Consider the following 19,058-nt stretch of genomic DNA (forward strand, 5'->3'; position numbering starts at 1 on the left):
CTGATAAATGTCATTTTATGGATACAAATATTGTGTTTAACAAAGAGGTATGTTGATGTTGAAAAAGTGCTATAAAAATTCTCATTTTATATATAAAAAAAAAAAAAAAAACAACAACTTTGCTTTTGTCTTTTCATTCCTTGTGGAGGTCTAGCGATAATTCTTCAGTTGTTTAGCAACCGAACCAGTTAAGCGTCGTCTCCAATCGGCATGTTGTGTTCCCATTCTCTCAGAGTTTCTCATTTGTAAATCAATGATGGAAGTCTCCTGGGTCCAAAGCTAAGTATTGGACTCGGTAGCTTGGTAATTGGTAGACGGAGGGAGGAACAGCAATGTTAATTGGAATGGCTGGAGTTTAAATCCTCACAAGAATCATTATTTTTCTATTCAATGGTGTAAAATCTATGAGGAAGCCTATGTATGAACTAATTTAACAGACAGGAAAAAATATGACTTTTTTTTTTCCCCCCTGGTCTATGCATCTAAGAATTGCTAACAGCATTTGCTGCACTACAGTTAAGTGAATCAATGACAATAGAGGACATTCTATTCTATTTGTGGCGCACGTGTGGATATACAATAGTGTGGCACACCTTACACACGTCAGCACGTCCTTCTCCACACCTCTGAGGTCAGTCGTGCAACACGCAGCGAATATTGATCCGGCTTCAAAATTAAATCTAGGCATGATACAAGACGAATCAATACCTCCAGAGTGCAATAACGGATTACATATATTTGTAGCAATAAAGTTTCAATTGAGTTGACAACGAGGTGGGGTCACGTTGCGGGTTTTGATGGATGGATGGATGGATGGATGGATGGATGGATGGATGGATGGATGGATGGATGGATGGATGGATGGATGGATGGAGGCAGACAGTCAGTTGAATGTGAATGAATGGCCAATAGTAAAAAAAAAACAACGTCTGGCAATGAAAGTCTTTTGTGTTCAGTCTCAAGTGTGAGCAGCCATGTTAGAATCTTGGCCAGCTCAACACCCAGCCCGAGCGACTGATTACTACAGCTCGCTCACAAGGCGGTGAATAATTCAGAGCAAAGATGGCGCCTAACCATTCGCATGCATCACTGTGAGTCTCTCTCCCTCCCCTGCAGCAACAACGACTTGACGGTTTCATGAATGGAATATCACTGTGCCCAATTTTAATTTTGTATGTGCACGATCTAATGAGATCCAGAGTAAAGCAAATTGCCTTTAAAAAGATTATAACGATGAGTTTTGACTTAATGATGTTTATATTATCATGGCAGCTTGCACTGGCGCCCATTTAAATGTACGTGGCATTTACTCACATTAAATGTCCTTAAAGTATTTAGTGCTTAGAGTTTTTTTTTTTCATTATTTTTATTCACTTAGTTTGCACCAGTGGCGGGTTAACAGGCGAGCTATTTATATGAGGGCGGGGGCCGAGCGTGGCTCTTTGCCCACGATGGAGTCATCTTAGTGTTTACTGCTCCATCTGATCACTAAAATATCTCAAGCCATTACAATAAATCTCAGTTCTTCCCCGGATAATCGCCTCGTCGGCCGAGGAAGACGAGGAGGAGAAAGGAAGGTAAAAAAAAAAACCATCAACACTCACAACTGGCCGCCTCCTAAGCGCATGTGTTAATTTGACGGAAAACCCAATTGAGTCAGCAGTCATGCGGAAGGTGTTTTTCCTCCCGCCACACCAGTCACAGTGGTCACGGCCGTTGCACCGGTGACAAGCTTGTTAGCTTGACGCTGCGCTATAATTAGACTACCTGTAAATCTGGAGTCACAATGCTGACGTTTGGGGAGCATCAGGGTTCACGTCACTGTTTTGGAAATAGAGGGCGAGAGGATGTCCTGTCGTCGGAGTGTGGGGCAGGTGCAGTTTGGCTCCTGCGAGACTGTAATGGGATGAGGCCGCAGCCGAATGAGTGTTTGATGACGGGGCTTGCGCTCTTCCCCGGGGAGCCCCGCCAGCATGCAATTATCCCGCTGGCCGTGCTCCCCTCGCCAAATTGTACCCTAGCGCCTTTCCACACAATCGCCTACGTAGCCATTCATTTTCTAATAATCCTCCATCAAGTCACTGGCTGTAATTAGAAGGCCAAATTCCAAATGTAGCTTTGGAGTAATTGGTGTTTTATGAGCCTATCACGTGTGACGTTACGGCACCTCCAGGCGATTGAATTGTACGGCTCACTCCCATTAATAAAAGAGGAATGGCTGCATGCTCGGAGTCCCAATCAATCCCTCACGAGATGTGTCATACGTGTTGAAAAAAAAAAATCTTTTAAGGATGCAAGCTGGAAATGAAATCCAAGTTTCCCTTATGCTTACAAGAGAAGAGATTCTGGAATATGAGCAGCAGGCGGCTTATTTGAAGCTTTCATCTGTGCTTACTTTCTCGTCCTACTGAAACATTTATAGCGAGCAAACAGGAGAGCCATAATGCAGTAGGGAGCGTTTGATGAAGGTTTTTTTTTTTCTTTTAGACCAGCTCATGACTTTTTTTTTTTTTTTTCTCCCGGACACTGAGGCATCCAATGTGTTATTTCTTTTTCCTCTTGGCTCAGATCCCGTAGTTTGTATGTAAGCTCATCTGTCACAAGTTGATCCACTTCCCCTCCCCCATATCACATTAGGGTGACAGTTTGATGGCGTTCTTCTCTGCAGTGTGTGTTTATATTGGTATCGCACACGCCGAGACAAAGGGTTGAGAGGCTGACGAGATTTTTTACAAGATAGCCTTTGTGCTGGTGAAGAACTTCTGATCACAATGTGGATAAAATGTTGAAAGGAATGTGTTGTGCACCTAAAAAAGGGACAGTACACAGGAAAAAAAAATCTGTTGAATTTATATTTTGTTTTGGATGAATATTCTTGTGTCCAACGAACGCGAACATTTCCGTGTTTTAAAGGGGAAGTCAATCGACAGATTTTCTTTGCAATATTATAAGTGCCCCCCCCCCCCACACACACACACTAGTCTAAACAAGGCATTCTGATTAATTAAAAAAATTATTTACCGTATGAAGTATTCCTGTCAAAGTTGACATTCCGGAAGATACTCTTACGAGTGTTCAACCTAAAAAAGTACAAAAATATATCAAAGTCAAATAATTATTTATATTGCGTGGAATGCAACAAATTACAATGAAACAGCTCAAAATGGATAGTGGTGTTTTTTTTATGCATCAACAGCGCTTCTGCAAGCGCACCACAGCTTACTGGACAGTCTGACGGGTACTTTTCAGAAATATTCTTAAAAAATGTTTCCCAATAACCGTGTATAAGCAAAATAAGACATGCTTGATGCTCCTGAGCGTGGGACACAGGTGTGAAGCGTAGCCTCCTCACACCCATTTCTGCGATCTGTCACTGCAGGGGCCAGACGAGGCCAACGCCGGAGCGGCTTAGGCACGTGCCAAGGGAGGGCTCTAAACCCGCACCAGCCCCCCCGCCCCTATTCAAAGCACCAGATGGGGGCTGGAGTAGACCTTTAATGAATGCTATCCCTCAGAAGGCACAACACCCTCCCCACTTGTCTTCCTGCCATTTATTGCCACACGCTGTCACAGAACCACGTCAGGGGCGGGAGGGGGTAGAAAGAGCTTCTCTCTGAGGACAGTTCATTAGGAATAATCAAATGACAAGCAATATTTCCTTCCTCTGAACGAAGTTAACTGATGCAAACGTAACACAATCATCAAGAGTGGGCATTATTATCAGCTATGGTATTGAAGCTCATTAAATTAGGGAAATAATTACATTTTAAAAAATGGGGCAGCCATTTGGCTTGCTGTTGACTAAAAACGACATCGCAGTTGCTCAGGGCTCAGGTAAGGACCAATCATAGCTCAGATTGAGTATGTCACATGACCAAACGCAGCAACTGTGACATTCATTTTCAGCAAGTGGCAAAATTTTTGATGGACAAAAACAGCATGTGAAAATTTGACACTTTTGATACACAAGATTGATAAATGTGAAGTGCAACAACTAGACAGAGGTAATCATTTTTAAATATTTTTCATGAATCGGTAATTAAAAAAAAAAACCATATATATATATTTATATATATATATATATATATATATATATATATATATACAATTGTCTGTTTAAAAAAAAGACATTTTTTATTTCTGATCTTGGTTAAAAAAAAAAAAGCTCATGAAATTTGGAAATAACCAAAATACTTTTTTTGACAATAAAATATGATCAAATATTCCTAAAGTCACAATTTGTCACCAGGGGGTGTTTGAGATGCAGTTGATGCTGCAAGACTACTTTCACTTTTCAAAAACCTCAACTGAAAAAAAAACCCCACTAAATTGCTTGGAACCATTTCATATCAGTTGAGGTGTATTTCTTTGCATCTGGGTGCTGACATTACTCATCACCATGGCTACATTCACGATGTGCATCACATGTGAGGCTGTGAAGGGTGTAAAAAAAAAAAAAAGAAAAGATGCTCCCAGGTAACGTGTAAATTGCCATTTGCTCTGCAGAATTACCAGTTACCTTTTGTTGTGTTGCATCCATGTGACAAAAATCCAATTGGGAACATTTGCATGTTTTTACAACAGAGGAGCAGGTGAGACCCCCTTTAATCATGGTAGCTTCCCCTTTTGTCAGCCACATATGTTCCTCCCGCCTCGGAAATAAATTGCTTGTGTACACGCCGGCCGTTACTCGGTGACCCTTGTCTGTCACTGCGTGAATTGCTTTCACGGTGTGTTAAACGAGCCGTGGCTGTGTTGGCGTTTGCATGCACGCCATGTCGGGGTCTCTAATCCGCGGTGCAGCGCATAGCGGCTTTTGTGCAGCACTTTGATTGAACACACAGGATGTGCCTAATTGATCCCTTGCCACAGAGGTCCTGTGGCCCAGAAGCAGCCATGTGAATTAGTATTCAAGTCACCTGACCGGCACAATACCAAACATGCTTGTATTGCACAACACTTTATTGGAACTGGACTCTGTCAAAACTGAGTAGGCTGCTCCAATGGATTCTTAAAAGAATTTGAGCACTGTTTTTTTTCTGGTTTAATTCTCCTATTCTCTAAACTCATTTGGTACATAGTTTCCCTGACTCAAAAATGAACATTTTACAGAGGAGAAAAAAATGCAGTGGTGTTTGATATTTCAAAATAAATAAGCATTTAAAAATAACATTTGTGAAACTATTGCTCAAGCTTGTGTATTTCTGCCAGGAGATCTCCCCACACACTTAGTCCTCTGACATCAAAGTCTCCGTCGGATATCTTCAAATCATTCAGTTCTCTTTCTACGGTGCTCTTCAGAGCGGGACATGCTTTGAACAAGATCACAAAGCGCTCAGTCACTTCTCGCAAAGACACTTTGGGACTTGTGCTGCTTTGCACCCATTCGCCATCATCTAAGCAGTACTCCATATCTGCAACCCACTTTTTAAGTACACCACAGTACATGTCCCTAAATTTGGCATGCTTTTTAGCCAGGTCCTTAAGAAGAGATGTAGGCAGTGTGAGGCACATTTGTTGAAGCAGGCTGTGTTTTTGCTGGAGCCAGTCCTGGAGAAAACCCACTGAGGCAGTTTGTGAATATGCGTTTTCTCCGGTCAGCATAGCGTCAGCGAGGACCAGATACAAATGTTCTGCTTTTTTGCATCCCTGGAGGACTGAGTCAAGAAAACACTGTGCCCGGCAGGCTCCGCCGCCTCGGCTCAGCAGGGCGTGAAGGCTTTCCATCAACATGGCAGCCTGCACCTCAGCACCGGCGCCCGACTGACCCGTGAGTGGACTGAAGATTTTTTGAGCGGATTTGCATTGAATGATGCGACTGCAAAGTCCGGTGACGTCCTGATACTCTCCTGGAATGACATGAGCCGGTTTTGTTGTGTCAAAGAGTATCTTCATGATGGAGAGGGGCAAATGAGGGTTACTCAGCAGCCCTGTAAGCAACAGGTGCTGGCATTGTGACAGGTCCATTAAAGAGAGCTCAGTGTAGTCAGCAAAGACACCTCGCAACATGCTGTTAGTTTGCTGCAGTTGCAACTCCATAATCCCTTTTATTTGGGAGTTTTGGTGGAACTTGGAGACAAGGTGCTCGCAGTAGCAGGCCCAGTGAAAAGCCCGAGAAACAGACTTTTGCTCCCACAGACGTACGTCACTACTCCGCGCCGCAACCGCCAGCAGCTCGACCGTACTGGACAAGTTCTTCAGCACCGCCTCCATGCGGCGCTCTCGGCGGGCACAGGAATACCGCCGAGCAGCCTCGGTGCTCCGACTCCCACGGAGGACGTCAGAGTTATCCCCGAAATGTTCTCCTCATGACGACCACCGGCATGGCCGCACCACCGAAGCTACGCGCGAGCTAGCACGAACGGGCTAGCTACAATGATACCATGATGAGTTCGAACGTCGCGTAAATTCCACACGCTTTAAAAACAGTTCTGCTATTAAATACACACGTGTCTGCGCGAAATACATCATTAGTTCACAGAATAGACAATATAAACTATTAAACTCCCGTCCCTTTTACCACTTTAGCCTTTAACTTGTTTTGAATGTGCCGCTGGAACTGTTGTGCGCATGCGCAAAAGAGGTGACGTATTTCAACTTCCAAAATAAATGCGGCTATAACCCTGGATTGGTACTGTATTATGAGTTCTTAAATACATGAGTAACACAAATCCCACGAAAGGGTAAATTTGATATAGTTAAATACCTGGGAGTCGTTTGCTGAAGTTTATATTTGTAACCATAGTCAATGTTTTCCCTGTACAATGGAAAAGTGTGTGTTATTTGTTGAATTCAAAGTCTCCACAATTTATTTGGTCATGACACAGATGAAATGGCACAATGTGCATGGGCTACTTTATCGAGCTGTTTTATTGAATGTCATCCAGATATGGCATAATGAGACTGCCTGTTGGTGAGGGGGAGGTCGGGAGATCAAACTTCCCTCCCATCAACTGTGTGAGCGTGTGTGTAGACAGCTCGTTGTGCAGAGCTCTCTGGTCCAGTCTGTTGAATTCTGCAGCGTAACCTGTAGGAGGGTGCACGGCAGTTTAAAGCATGAAAAGTAGAAACACGCAGCTCAGAGGACGAGTGAGAGGAAGGTGAGCTCCCAGCAGCTGAACTCTGAAAGGTGAGCACTGATGATAAACTGCCTTCTTGGACACTTCATGCACTTTGTCTTCTGTTCACAACTTGTATGAATGTAATATTCAGTGGAAGTTTTAGCAACTGTTAGGATGAAATAAATCGTGACTTCATGACAACTAAAAGCCGATAATTGATGTTTAGAGGTTCTATAGCTGTAGGGATGGTTTTAATTAGGCAGTGGACTCTTGAATTCGTGTCATGACTCATCACCTTTAAGCCTGCATCCCGACTGGCGGATTATTATCTGATGTGGCTTTTTGATATTTAGCAACTGTTGATGAATCGAGAGTTTTTTAATGCCAATTGCAGTTGTAAAATGTTGCAGTTAATCCGCTGCAAATCTATTCAACTGAATTCAGGCACAGCAATAAATCATGTGCGGTGCAGGAATTTCCATATGAAGTCATCCATATGTTTTATGAACTTAAATGTTATTTATTGATAGTGTATGTGAAGCACATGGTTTAGTAAAGGCCTGATGTATCCTGTTTCGAACTGAATGAACACAGGATAAACTGGCACATGATCCCAGATGAGGTTTTATAGCTGGTGGGCAAAACACCTATTGCAACTTCAGCTTGTTGACTGTTAAATATAACAGGTGATACAATTTGATACACGGCACACGCAACGTTTACATGTAAACAACACTGAACTTGTGCCCCTGTTGACAAATCTTGTTCCAGATCTCAAAAAGGAAGGATTAGAACAACACAGCCACCCTTGTGTTTTTTTTTTTTGTAATTGATTCAGTTGCTGAAGTTCCCATCCGTTTGCTATTCCCCCAGCAATCTACAGCTAGCCACTATATATTATGTTCCTTTCATGGCAGTCACAAGGCCTCTGTTCTGAGAAATGTTTACATTTATATCTTTGTATATTTGACCAGTATTGTGCAGGTCTTCTGTTCCTAATCCCCAGTCAACATCTGGATCTGGAATCTGACTCTGGGAAGCTGTAGCTGGCAGGTTTAGTTGGATGTATTCGTACAAAAAAGTCCAGCAAGGTTGGGTATGTTTTTTGACCTGCTCTTGAGGAGGTCAGGCAACAGCATGGTGCCAGGCCAGAACAACAATTGGTTGTTTCTTTTAAAGATATTTCCCCAGGAAGATGTGGCTCAAACCTCAATGAGATGTTGAGTCACATTTCTGAAGAACAATGCCGCTTTTGAGCTAAATGAAGACAAATCAAACGAGCTACAGTACGTCAAATGTGAGGTCAGTAGCATTTGATTATTTTTTTTTACACGGTGGGGTCATCTACAGTTAAGGATATGTGCTTCGACTCACAATATCTCCTACAATAGCAATCGATGTACTAAACAGTGTAGTGAACAAATATACTGTGTAATTTAGTACAAAATGTCACAAGGTCAGTTTGTGCCCGCTCGTGGCCGTCTAGTAATGTCGATCATCAGACTTGATCAAATTATTTTTTGTGCCCAGCCAGTTGCTGCCAGTTTCATCCACTGCCTTGCTGACTGATCAGAAAAATATTAAAAATAAAAATAAATGATAATAAAATTTAATAATCAAATACAAAAAATAAATACTATCATGAGATGAGTTAATTGATACATTTATGTTTTGGTGTTAACCACTCGCCACAATTCTGCTGAATTGACACTGTCTAATGCTAAAAAAAAAAAACTGAGTAGCTTACAATGGTCTTGTTTGCTGAAGCTGTGAGACATGAGAACTTGTCCCGCTGCCCCCCATTCTGCCTACCAGCCTGCACCACTGTGCTGGTGGGAATGTAGCACCTGTGTGCTGCTGCTGCTGACCGTCTTGAATTGTGCATGTCAAGACAGGTCAAGGTGAGCTTGTCTCCAGGAAGACACATCAAGATGTCCACAGTATAGTTCAGCGTCATCCAACTCCAGATGGAGTCCCTTTTTTTTTTTTGTAAATGGTGCACACCAATCATATTTGTCTAATTCATGCTGTTTCCTTAGCAACTTGGGGGAAAAAAAACCTTTAGCGCCCTTTCTTCTGCTTCGGTTTCTTCTGTTATTCTTCAATAAAACATGCTCCGTATTCCTTACAATGTCATCATGTCTGCACAGCCGCGCTACCTCCTCCTCCTCCAAGCCAGGAGGCTTAGTGGTGGAATTCCCGACTTGAAGCCTGAGCGCCTGTGGAGTAGAATGTGAAAGATTTTCAACACTTGGCAAAGGTGGATATTGGAAGGGTGCGTTTAGTGAAGGAAATCACATTACAGGCGCAGAGGAGCAGTTAAATATGGCTTTGAATATTGATGGCAAGCGGAGTCCCTGGCCAGGCCGCATTAATAAGCCCTACTGCCTTGTTGTGCTGCCTGAAGTGACTTAAACTACACATGGTGGACTGAATGCAAGACGCTTTTTGGGTATCCAAGCAAAACCAATCCTGCTGCGTTAATGTGCTTCTTTTATGTCGTTATGTCATCAGATGTACTAAAAACCGCGCCGCTATTTGGCCCATAGGACAAAGTCTTTTGTCTGTTGTTTTCTTTGTGGGAATTACAACCCAGAATGTCAGCAGTTAGATCACAACTTTTCACGCACAAATCACATGTTGTTAATATCCCACTGTTCATCTTTGTTTTTTACCTCACACGTATTTTGGAGGAAGAACATTATTGAGCTGAAAGTAAATGTAGACACTCTTTTATTGTATGTAATAGTAATGCATGACAATTGCTTAAAAACCCCCAGAATTAAGTCAAACTAAACGGAGTTTCCTTTCCAGATGTTCATGCGTCCTGTCTTCTGTCTTTCACTGCTCTAGGTTATCCATCGGAAACCATGTGCAGCTCCCTAAGTCCCAAACATCCAAGCAGCCCCGGCCTGACAGACATGCAACAGTACCACCAGTGGTTGGCCAGTCGACATGAAGCCAGCTTGTTGCCTATGAAGGAAGATCTCGCCCTCTGGCTCACCAATATGCTTGGTGAGCGAGCACACTAACCCCTCCTACCAGTCACTATCAGGTTATCATGTGAAAATTCCAGCATCCAAAGTGGATTGACTTAAAAATAGCTCACCTTCAAAAACCCTTAAATCGACTGTTAAGTTGTATTACTTTAAATTAAAGTAAAGCTGAACCACCAATCTTGCATGAGTCCTCCATAAGCTCCTATAGATTTGCCTTAATTGAATAATGGGCATCATTACGGCTCGGGGATAATGCCGCACCAGTGGTAAGGAGTCGTGGAAGAGCAGCAGCAGGCTTGCTATTGTCCAATAAATCACTGCGTGTTCTCTTGTTAAACAGCAATGCACTGACAGAACAAAAGCATGAATAACATAGTGGCTCTAATGTGATTTAAATCAGCCATGTGCTTATCGTAAACAATACGAGTAGGCTTGAGAAACGATGAGTAACCTCACGTTTATGTGTAACATAGTCAGTATGGGAAGACTGCAAAGTTTTTTTCTCACCAGTAAGAACCGCAGTATGTATAAATAGTAAAAGGACTGATCTAAAACAGGGAAAAGTCCTTGAGCAAAAAGAATGAATAAAAAGGGGCGCAATTGCATATATACAAAAATTACAAGTATAAGTATAGTAAGTGCACATTTCCATGTTATAAAAAATATTTCTGAACATAACGTGTTAGCTTTTTTTTAAATCATTACAGTGGCTGTAGGTAGGATAGCTACATAAATTGATAGTTAGCTATATCATAGATAGATAGATAGATAGATAGATAGGTAGGTAGGTAGGTAGGTAGGTAGGTAGGTAGGTAGGTAGGTAGGTAGGTAGGTAGGTAGGTAGGTAGGTAGGTAGGTAGGTAGGTAGGTAGGTAGGTAGGTAGGTAGGTAGGTAGGTAGGTAGGTAGGTAGATAGATAGATAGATAGATAGATAGATAGATAGATAGATAGATAGATAGATAGATAGATAGATAGATAGATAGATAGATTCGCCATGAATGTTGCGATCAAATACATAAATAGTAAAATTAGTTTCAGCTGTCTTCTCGAGGTTGAGCGCGTTTAAAGCTCCTGAAGGGGCTGTTATGGTAAGCAGACTGTAGGTGGGAGGAGAAATATGGAGAAAAGTCTACCGTTTGAGTGGGAGGAGGACACTCGCTTGTATTGATGAGTCATGTGGTAATGGGAGGCAGAAGCATTTATAGGACGGAGGAGCCAAAATGAAATACTTCGAAGTCTATCTGGAATAAATTGTCCTCACACAGCAGGACTTGAAGGGAGCATGTGCGTATACTGTAAAGTCGGGAGCTCACTGAGTATTTCTCAAGATTGCAATCTCTTTTTCTGGGCGCAATACAACATTTGGAACTCATTAAATGCTGTGAACCCCCAGACTTCCCTGCTATAAGTACAGAAAGGGATGAAGAAGAAAAAAAAAAAAATCTCCGGTTTCTTTCCACAGGCACCCCTCCTTGCCACCACCTCCTATTTCACGATGATCTCACTGAGAAAGAATGAACCACTGGGAGTCAGTTAATTGGACACTACATTTTGATTGCTAACCTGCTCTAGCTCTACTTAGTGTGCAGCATAATTAGGTTAACTGTACAGGTACACATTTGAACTTTGACCTTTGTTTTTAGCCGCACTCCTAATGAAACACCTTTTTATAAGTAGTAACACAATGAAGCCAGGCTCAACCAGGCGCGACGTCTCCAGAGTCGTTTCTTGCATCACAATCTACTTCACATTTTAATGATGAATTTCCCGTGCTGGATTCCCCCTAATTTTTCATTGGTGTGTCCCTTGATCAGGCCTGGAAATCACCGCTGAGAGCTTCATGGAACGCTTGGACAACGGTTTCCTCCTGTGTCAGCTGGCTGAGACGTTGCAGGAAAAGTTCAGGCAAAATAGTGGAGACCTGTCTGCTCTCAACAATAGAAAGGTTGTCAAAATTGGGTCACTATTATTACATTCGTCTGCTAAATGCTAACAGAGATGTTCAAGACATGAGTGAGACAGGAAGCAAGATTAGGATCACTTCTGTTGAAATCCACATTTGTGATGCTTTTTACATCTACATTGCAAACCTGTTGCTATTCGTCGAGCAGACAATTTAACCCTCCTCACACATGTCATGAGTTAGCACTCGACTCTCTAATCTAATTGATTCAAGACCCGTCGCTGGGCAGTAGCAGTAACGTTCTATCGACCCCCGTAATTCCGACGTCAAATATATGATTCTATTAAGTTTCACTCAATAAGATCAATAGAAGCTTCTTTTGTTGAACCTCTTGCTTCATAAATGTCCATATGCTCATAGGAAAACAGTGAATCGCTGTAAATTATTCAATAGCAAGCAATAATTGCCTACTTCATCATCTCAAGGGGATCCATCCAAAATGATTTCAAATAATACCCAATGCATGTTAGTCATTGTTGATATTTGACCAGACATGTCGCGCTTACACGCTTCTGTCTGAGGGAGAAAAAAAATCAAAAATGACCAGCTCGGGTTTCTGTTTGGAGGGCAAATGGGAAGCACAAGACTCCTTTGTTGGCGCTTCGGCACGACTTGTTGATGTCTGCAGTGGGGCCGTGGTTGTGCTGATGACGGTGCGTCTCCTGATCCCAGCACAGATGTGAGGAAATGTTTGAGGTCAAGAGCGTGGGACGCCAGAAGCTCCTGCTAAAATTGTTGATTGCCAAAGTTTGTATGAAGTTGTTGCACAAAGAGCGGGCTGTATCACACATAGTGAGCGCTTTTTATCGCTATCGCACCGAGAGCAATATCCATGAAGAATGAATGACATCAGCCAAGCTTCCTACAAACGGCGTACATGACACTCCTGAGGTTCCAGTTAAGTCGAATGATGCTTCATCAGCTCATTGTGGACTTAAAATGTAATACGTCACCACACGAAAGCAAATGTCCATGTGTGTTCAAGATGCTTTCTAAATCCCATGTTTTGCAGGACTGAGTGATTCCAGCAGAGACAAATGATCAAGTACTTTTTTTTGCGCTTGCTGTCTCGCCATCCTCCCCATGTGTATTGCTTCCATTTTATGAAAAATGGATGATATGTCTTTCTTGTCATATCACCACCGTGGGGTAGGCTCGATGCAACCACGTCATTATCTTGTGGATTTTATTGCTGTCTCAGGGGTTGGAGGTTGAGTATGTGCAGATGTGAAGGTAGAAGTGCTTGGGAATATGGCTACCTCCAGGAAACACCAGAGTGAGTGATGTTGTTTGATCACCTTGAGTCTGCAGAGGTCCACCAAAACTGCACTCTTGGTATAGCGAGCAAGAATCTGTTTGATTTCGGGGAGAATCTGGATAAGAATGCAGTCGGAGGAAGAAAAGGGTTAGGGTTTTGAGAGGGTTAGGGTTTTGCAAATTAATTCATATTCCACAAACGCAAAATGAATCAAAAACATGTTCAGACTAGTAAAGCAGCATAGAATATTTTAACGTAAAGAAAATGTTTGACTTGACTTCCCCTTTAGCTGCTCTTGGCAGGAAAGCAATTGAACATTTACATACGGTAGACAGTAAAGTTCTCCAGACAAAAACATCTCAAGGAGAGCCTGGACAGAAAAGAAAAATACCCGCAAAGACTGCATATTTCCAGCATGATGTCATCGCACCTTTTCTCATAGCACATATCCTGTACAAAACCACAGTAAGGCGAATAAATCTCCCCAAAGAGACGACGTGGGGGATGTGGGGCATGAACATGTCATCTGATCTCCAATCATAGCGAGCCCGGTAACGTAGCCGCACTATTCTGGCCCGCCATCTCCCATATTGATCTGTGTGAAAAAAGGTTCCCCATCCCCGGGATGAAACAAGAGCCTCGAAGCAGATGGAGAAGGAAATGGTGGCGAGAAGGGTTTTAGTACATGTTGATGTTGCACCGGTGTGCCTTGGGGGTTCCATACACCTATTTGTGAATGATCTTTTTGATTGGGATTTTCTAATCATCTGACTCCCCCTGTTCATGTGTTAACTAGGTTATTCCTTACCGGAGGATTCCATGCCGGCGGACTGCGCCGTCTGGCTCTTTCTTTGCCCGGGACAACACAGCAAACTTTCTGTCTTGGTGTCGTGAGGTTGGAGTGGGGGAAACGTGTTTGTTTGAGTCTGAGGGTTTAGGTGAGTGGATGCTTAAATGGCTTTGCTTGTACCAGTAAGCAGAAACTCATGTGAAAAATATTTCTCAAAGGAAACAAGATGATTATATCGCCTCAAAATGAAAAATTTCTGTGTTTAAAATGACCACATTAAAGTAATATGATCATGATTTTTTTTTTTTTTTTAGACTAGCATGAATCAGGGTTTAGTTTCATCACTAGTTTTAATTCTGTATAAATATAAATTGTTTTGTTTATAAGATTAAAAAAAGAGATCAAAAGATTGACCAAAACAAAGGATATTTTTGCCTAAATTAAATGTTTAGGTTCCTAAATTTCAAAAATAAAATAAAAAAAAATTCTGACATGATTACTAATATTAATGCTTGGCTCTCATCATTGAACGTACAGACAAAAGCACGGGCAGAAGAAGCGTGCCAGGAAAGTAGGGCAACACTATGTAAATGTTTCCCTCAGACAAGAGTAGGCACAGTTCTCTTTCCTGCTCGTGTTGTCGTGTCAACGTGTGTGATGAAACGCAATCAGAAGTACATGTGAGCCTTGAAGTATCCTAAATTCCACGAATCTTTACGCAATCATCTTTTTTTTTTTCTCAATAGCTGCTGGAAAATCATTAATCGCTAATCATTTTCGAAGGCCACGTTTCACACTTATTGAGCCAACCGCTCAGTGAACGTCCTCATAACACTGAGCAGCTGACAACTGTCTCTTTCTCTTCCGCCCCCCCCCCCCCCCCTCCCTTCATTCCCCAAAAGGAATTTGTCAGTTGAACAACACCAGGTTTGCTACCGTGTCATGGATGTAGTGTGTGTGATGTTTTGCTGTGGTGTGCCTCCTCAACATGACTGCAAGCTCACCTTAACCGTAGATTACACGGAAAAAAAATAAAAATAAACACCCTGTCAGCAAAACAAAACTAAAAACGATGCTGTTGCCGCCACACTATCACTCTCATCCTTTATGTTCTTACATAAGGTCACTTTCATAATCGAGCACTTTGACAAATTGTTTTTATTTTGACCCCATCATGCTTCTCACTTTCCAGTTAGCACTTTTAATTCATCTTCATTCACTGCGTGTTACTGTTAGTCAGTCTGATGACCACAAACTAACTGGGTTTTTTTTTTTTCTTCCGAAGTTCTTCATAAGCAGCCACGAGAAGTCTGCCTCTGCCTGTTAGAGTTAGGCCGGATCGCATCCAGGTACCCTTCGATTCACTATCACGTGAGTCTTAACAAAAATAGTTATTTTGTTTTTTGCTCCCGCGCAGGTACAACGTGGAGCCTCCAGGCCTTATCAAACTGGAGAAAGAGATCGATCAGGAAGAGAAAGCGCCTCTACCACCTCCGTCTCCAGCATCCCCAGTTCAGCCCCTCCCTCCATCACCCTCATTGTCGCCCACCCCATCGCCGACTCTTCCCAAAGTCACCTCGAGCAAGAAGAGCACTGGGAAGCTGCTGGACGATGCTGTAAGTCCCCACTTGTACGTTTTGGCCTCGAAAGGCAAATATAAATAACACGTGTGTGTGTGTTACGTGTTTGACAGGTAAGACATATTGCTGACGACCCTCCCTGCAGATGTCCCAATAAATTCCACGTGGAGAGGCATTCGCAAGGCCGATACCGCGTTGGGGAAAAAACGCTCTTTATACGAGTGAGTATGCGTCATTGTCAAAAAAAAGTACGACTGGTTTTCTGAGGCTGCTTTTGGATTAGAGCTCGACGAGTGTACCGTGTGATACTGTGACGCACACTCTGGAATGTAAGTCGGCCATTTTGCAAAAGAGCCTGCTGTTCTCATTGACTGGAAATGCTATTGGGATAAATTTCCAACCTCGGCCAAGCATAATGTGACTCATTGGCTATAAAGGCAAAATAAAAGCCACGCATTCCCCCAAGGTGATGACCAAATGATTCCTTTCAAAATATCTCATCAAAAAAAGTGTTCAATAACCGTCTGGATGGACTACTCATCCAGGAAATGTTACTCAACTTTCTCCCGAGTGGAGAAAGAGGAGCTGCATTCTTCAGTTCGTAAAGATTTGATTCATGCATTGTCCGTCCCCTTGGGGTGATGGTTACTTGGCAACCCTCTTTACCTGAAGTCACACCTCGGAGGCTCTGCACAGATAGATGAGTCACTCTTGGCTGTCCTCTACTGTCAGCTTATCATGCAGCAGCTTCCCAAATCAAATTGACAGTTTTTGAGCTAAAGATGATGTTTGGCTTTATTTTAATATTGCTTTTCACTGCCAGAAGAGCTCGACATGTTGCGTAAGCTCAGTTTCGTCATTTTCTTTTTTGGATGGCCGACTGAATACTTTCATCTCGATGCAGGTGGCAAAGAGCTTACTCTGCCTTTATTCACCCCAGCGTACATGTAAAGTCACTTTTATTTATGTAGCTTGGAATCAATTTGCCTTGGCTCAAAGGGCTTCACAAACATGCCTACATTGTTCAGGCCAGACAAAAATATCATTTCCATACTTGAACATATATTCTGGATATTTCAAAATTATTATACGTCTAGAAGCTATTATTCTAAAAAGGCAACCTTTTCAAAATATGTATATATAATTAGTGTTCAGATGTATCTCATGAGTGTAGTCCCATTTATACAAAGTGCAAGCTACACAGTTTGACCTCTATATGTCACTCAGCTCTCACTAAAGATGCTTTAATCAAAATTCTGCAGACAGTTGAACAGCCAGCAGCTGCTTTTCATAATAATAATAAAAAAAAAAAAAAAAGCAAACATAATGGTTAGGTTGCCATGATGTGGAGGTCAGGCCTGCAAGCCACTCTCCACTCCAAGTATAAATGAGGTGGTTGTCGTTCCACTACCTCCTCAGTGTTTGTGAGAGACGCTGTCAAATATACGCCCCGAGGGCCCCTGTCCTTTGCGGGACGTGTCCCAAAGCAGCGTGATTGAAACGCCTCAGCGACACGCAGCTCCATTAAATCCACAGTCACAAAGCCCGAAGGCCCGCTGCCGCTGATTAGAAGCAGCGCCCTGCCAATGGCCTCTCGATTGATTCTTTTAAGGAGCTTATAAATGCTGCAGGGCAACAAAGTCTTGACAGTCTCACTTTAAATGCAACGTGAAAGCTCAACATGTTTGTGTTGGGAAACAAATGTTCATCATAACTTGTGTCATCTTTATTCTGAGGACATTTTGCAAAGCAGCTTGCTGTAGGTAGGTGTAATGATGTGATGTCGTTGGTGAAAATGCTTCCATAGTGAGGCACAAACCTTGAAGGCCATGAACAATGCTTTTGTCTCCTCCTCTATCTCTTCTACGACGTTGCCATGGTAACCAAACGTGGAAAATGTACTCTGATATGGCGGGGGGGAGGGGGGGGTCACTATTTGGAAGAAATACCGAGCAGAAACAACATCCCGTGAATGTGATCTATCAAACGTGTTCCTGACGGTAGAAACAACATGAAGATTTTCGTGAAGTGTAGAAAACGTTACCTAAATTCTAAAATGTGTTTCATGAAATTATTAGTACAATCTATTCTCTTTATTTTGTCATGTAGTCAGTACGATTTCTTCACGAGACGGAAGCACGATGATGATTCTTATTGCATTTAGCACATCCCTTGCTCTCCATTTTATTAGGCACGTCTAGAGGGGCCCCAAAGCTCCCCTGCCTCAATTCAATCACCTACAACATCAAAGTGATGCTCATCTTCAAACCAAATCCCTAATCATCAAGAATCCTAATATATCTAATCCTGCTCACGTGTGCTCAGATGCTGCACAACAAACATGTGATGGTGCGTGTGGGAGGAGGATGGGAGACATTCGAGAGCTACTTGCTTAAGCATGACCCGTGCCGCATGCTCCAAATCTCCCGCGTGGAAGGGAAGACGTCGCCCGTGAGTGGAAAAGGCCTCAACATCAAGGAGCTGACACCTGATAGCTACCTGGTAGTGGCGGCCAACCACCGCAGCAAAAAGTCAACACAGGAGACCGCACCATGATGAAGACTGTAGGTGCGAGACGTTCAAGTCGACATTTAAAGTCAACTGGCTTATACATGGTGTACATTTTATTTCATAATATTATAACCGAGATATATATATATATATATATATTTTTTTTGCCCCACATTATTTTTCTTTTAGTTATGTGCCTCAATCTATAACTTCATTGAACTTTTTGAATCGATACAGTTTATATCTCAAGCCAGTGGACTTTGAATATTTTATTTTCGTTAGCAAAAGGTTGACGTGTGTACCACATTAAAACTGTGACGTTTGAGTGAATATTGATTTACAAAGTGAAGAAAAAAAAAAATCATAGCGTAACCCAAAGTGGTTTATTATCCATTGTTCAGAGCACTCCCATGTTTACATATACATAGTACTACTATAAGATATGGAAACCTCATTTGTATATATTTTGTTGTTGATCCATTATTATTTTATATACTCTCATTTTATGGACTCATTTGAGTAACAAGTGATTTTTTTTTTTTTTAGCATAGAATTACCAAATGCAGTACATAAAATATAGCCACATGCTACTGTATTTATGCTAATAGCACGCTGGCACTAAGACCTGATTCCAAAAAAATCAAATTAACAAATAAATTAAAAGTGTGCTATTGTGAGTTACTTTATATTTTTGGTTCCCTACACCTGCTTTATTTCTTCTACTTTGCTGCCCCCTAAAGGTTAAAAAAGAAAACATTCTATGCTCCTCTGAACAGCTGATCACATGAAGTTAGTATTTCAATAAATACTGATTAGATATTTTCCATAAGTGTCTTTTCTGACTGACTAGGTGAGTAAAATGGTGAAACAATAAAACCGACATGACAACGGTAGT

The 19,058-nt window shown here is 42.1% G+C and overlaps 2 protein-coding genes across 2 annotated transcripts; one reads left to right on the plus strand and one right to left on the minus strand.

The window, feature by feature from the left end:
- Positions 1 to 4,325: 4,325 nt before the first annotated feature.
- fancf (FA complementation group F) lies at positions 4,326 to 6,610 on the minus strand. The gene has a single exon (XM_085915361.1). The coding sequence runs from the start codon at positions 6,211 to 6,213 to the stop codon at positions 5,182 to 5,184; it is 1,032 nt and encodes a 343-aa protein (XP_085771487.1). The 5' UTR covers positions 6,214 to 6,610; the 3' UTR covers positions 4,326 to 5,181.
- Positions 6,611 to 6,779: 169 nt separating this feature from the next.
- Positions 6,780 to 18,931, plus strand: gas2a (growth arrest-specific 2a). Its single transcript, XM_085915362.1, has 8 exons — positions 6,780 to 7,129; positions 9,915 to 10,076; positions 11,876 to 12,006; positions 14,079 to 14,220; positions 15,358 to 15,421; positions 15,490 to 15,688; positions 15,766 to 15,873; positions 17,978 to 18,931. Exons 2-8 carry the CDS (start codon positions 9,932 to 9,934, stop codon positions 18,206 to 18,208), a joined length of 1,020 nt encoding a protein of 339 aa, XP_085771488.1. The 5' UTR covers positions 6,780 to 7,129; positions 9,915 to 9,931; the 3' UTR covers positions 18,209 to 18,931.
- Positions 18,932 to 19,058: the final 127 nt, after the last annotated feature.

This window comes from Syngnathus leptorhynchus, chromosome 6 (assembly GCF_054491065.1).
Source record: "Syngnathus leptorhynchus isolate UIUO chromosome 6, UIUO_Slep, whole genome shotgun sequence".
NCBI lineage: Eukaryota > Metazoa > Chordata > Actinopteri > Syngnathiformes > Syngnathidae > Syngnathus > Syngnathus leptorhynchus.

Excerpts from the sequence above, each read along its gene's own strand:
- fancf (XM_085915361.1), bottom strand. The coding sequence starts at position 6,213 with ATGGAGGCGGTGCTGAAGAACTTGTCCAGTACGGTCGAGCTGCTGGCG.
- gas2a (XM_085915362.1), top strand. The coding sequence starts at position 9,932 with ATGTGCAGCTCCCTAAGTCCCAAACATCCAAGCAGCCCCGGCCTGACA. Across the intron at positions 15,422-15,489 it reads TTAGGCCGGATCGCATCCAG|GTACAACGTGGAGCCTCCAG; the intron begins GTACCCTTCGAT and ends GCTCCCGCGCAG. Across the intron at positions 15,874-17,977 it reads AAAAAACGCTCTTTATACGA|ATGCTGCACAACAAACATGT; the intron begins GTGAGTATGCGT and ends ACGTGTGCTCAG.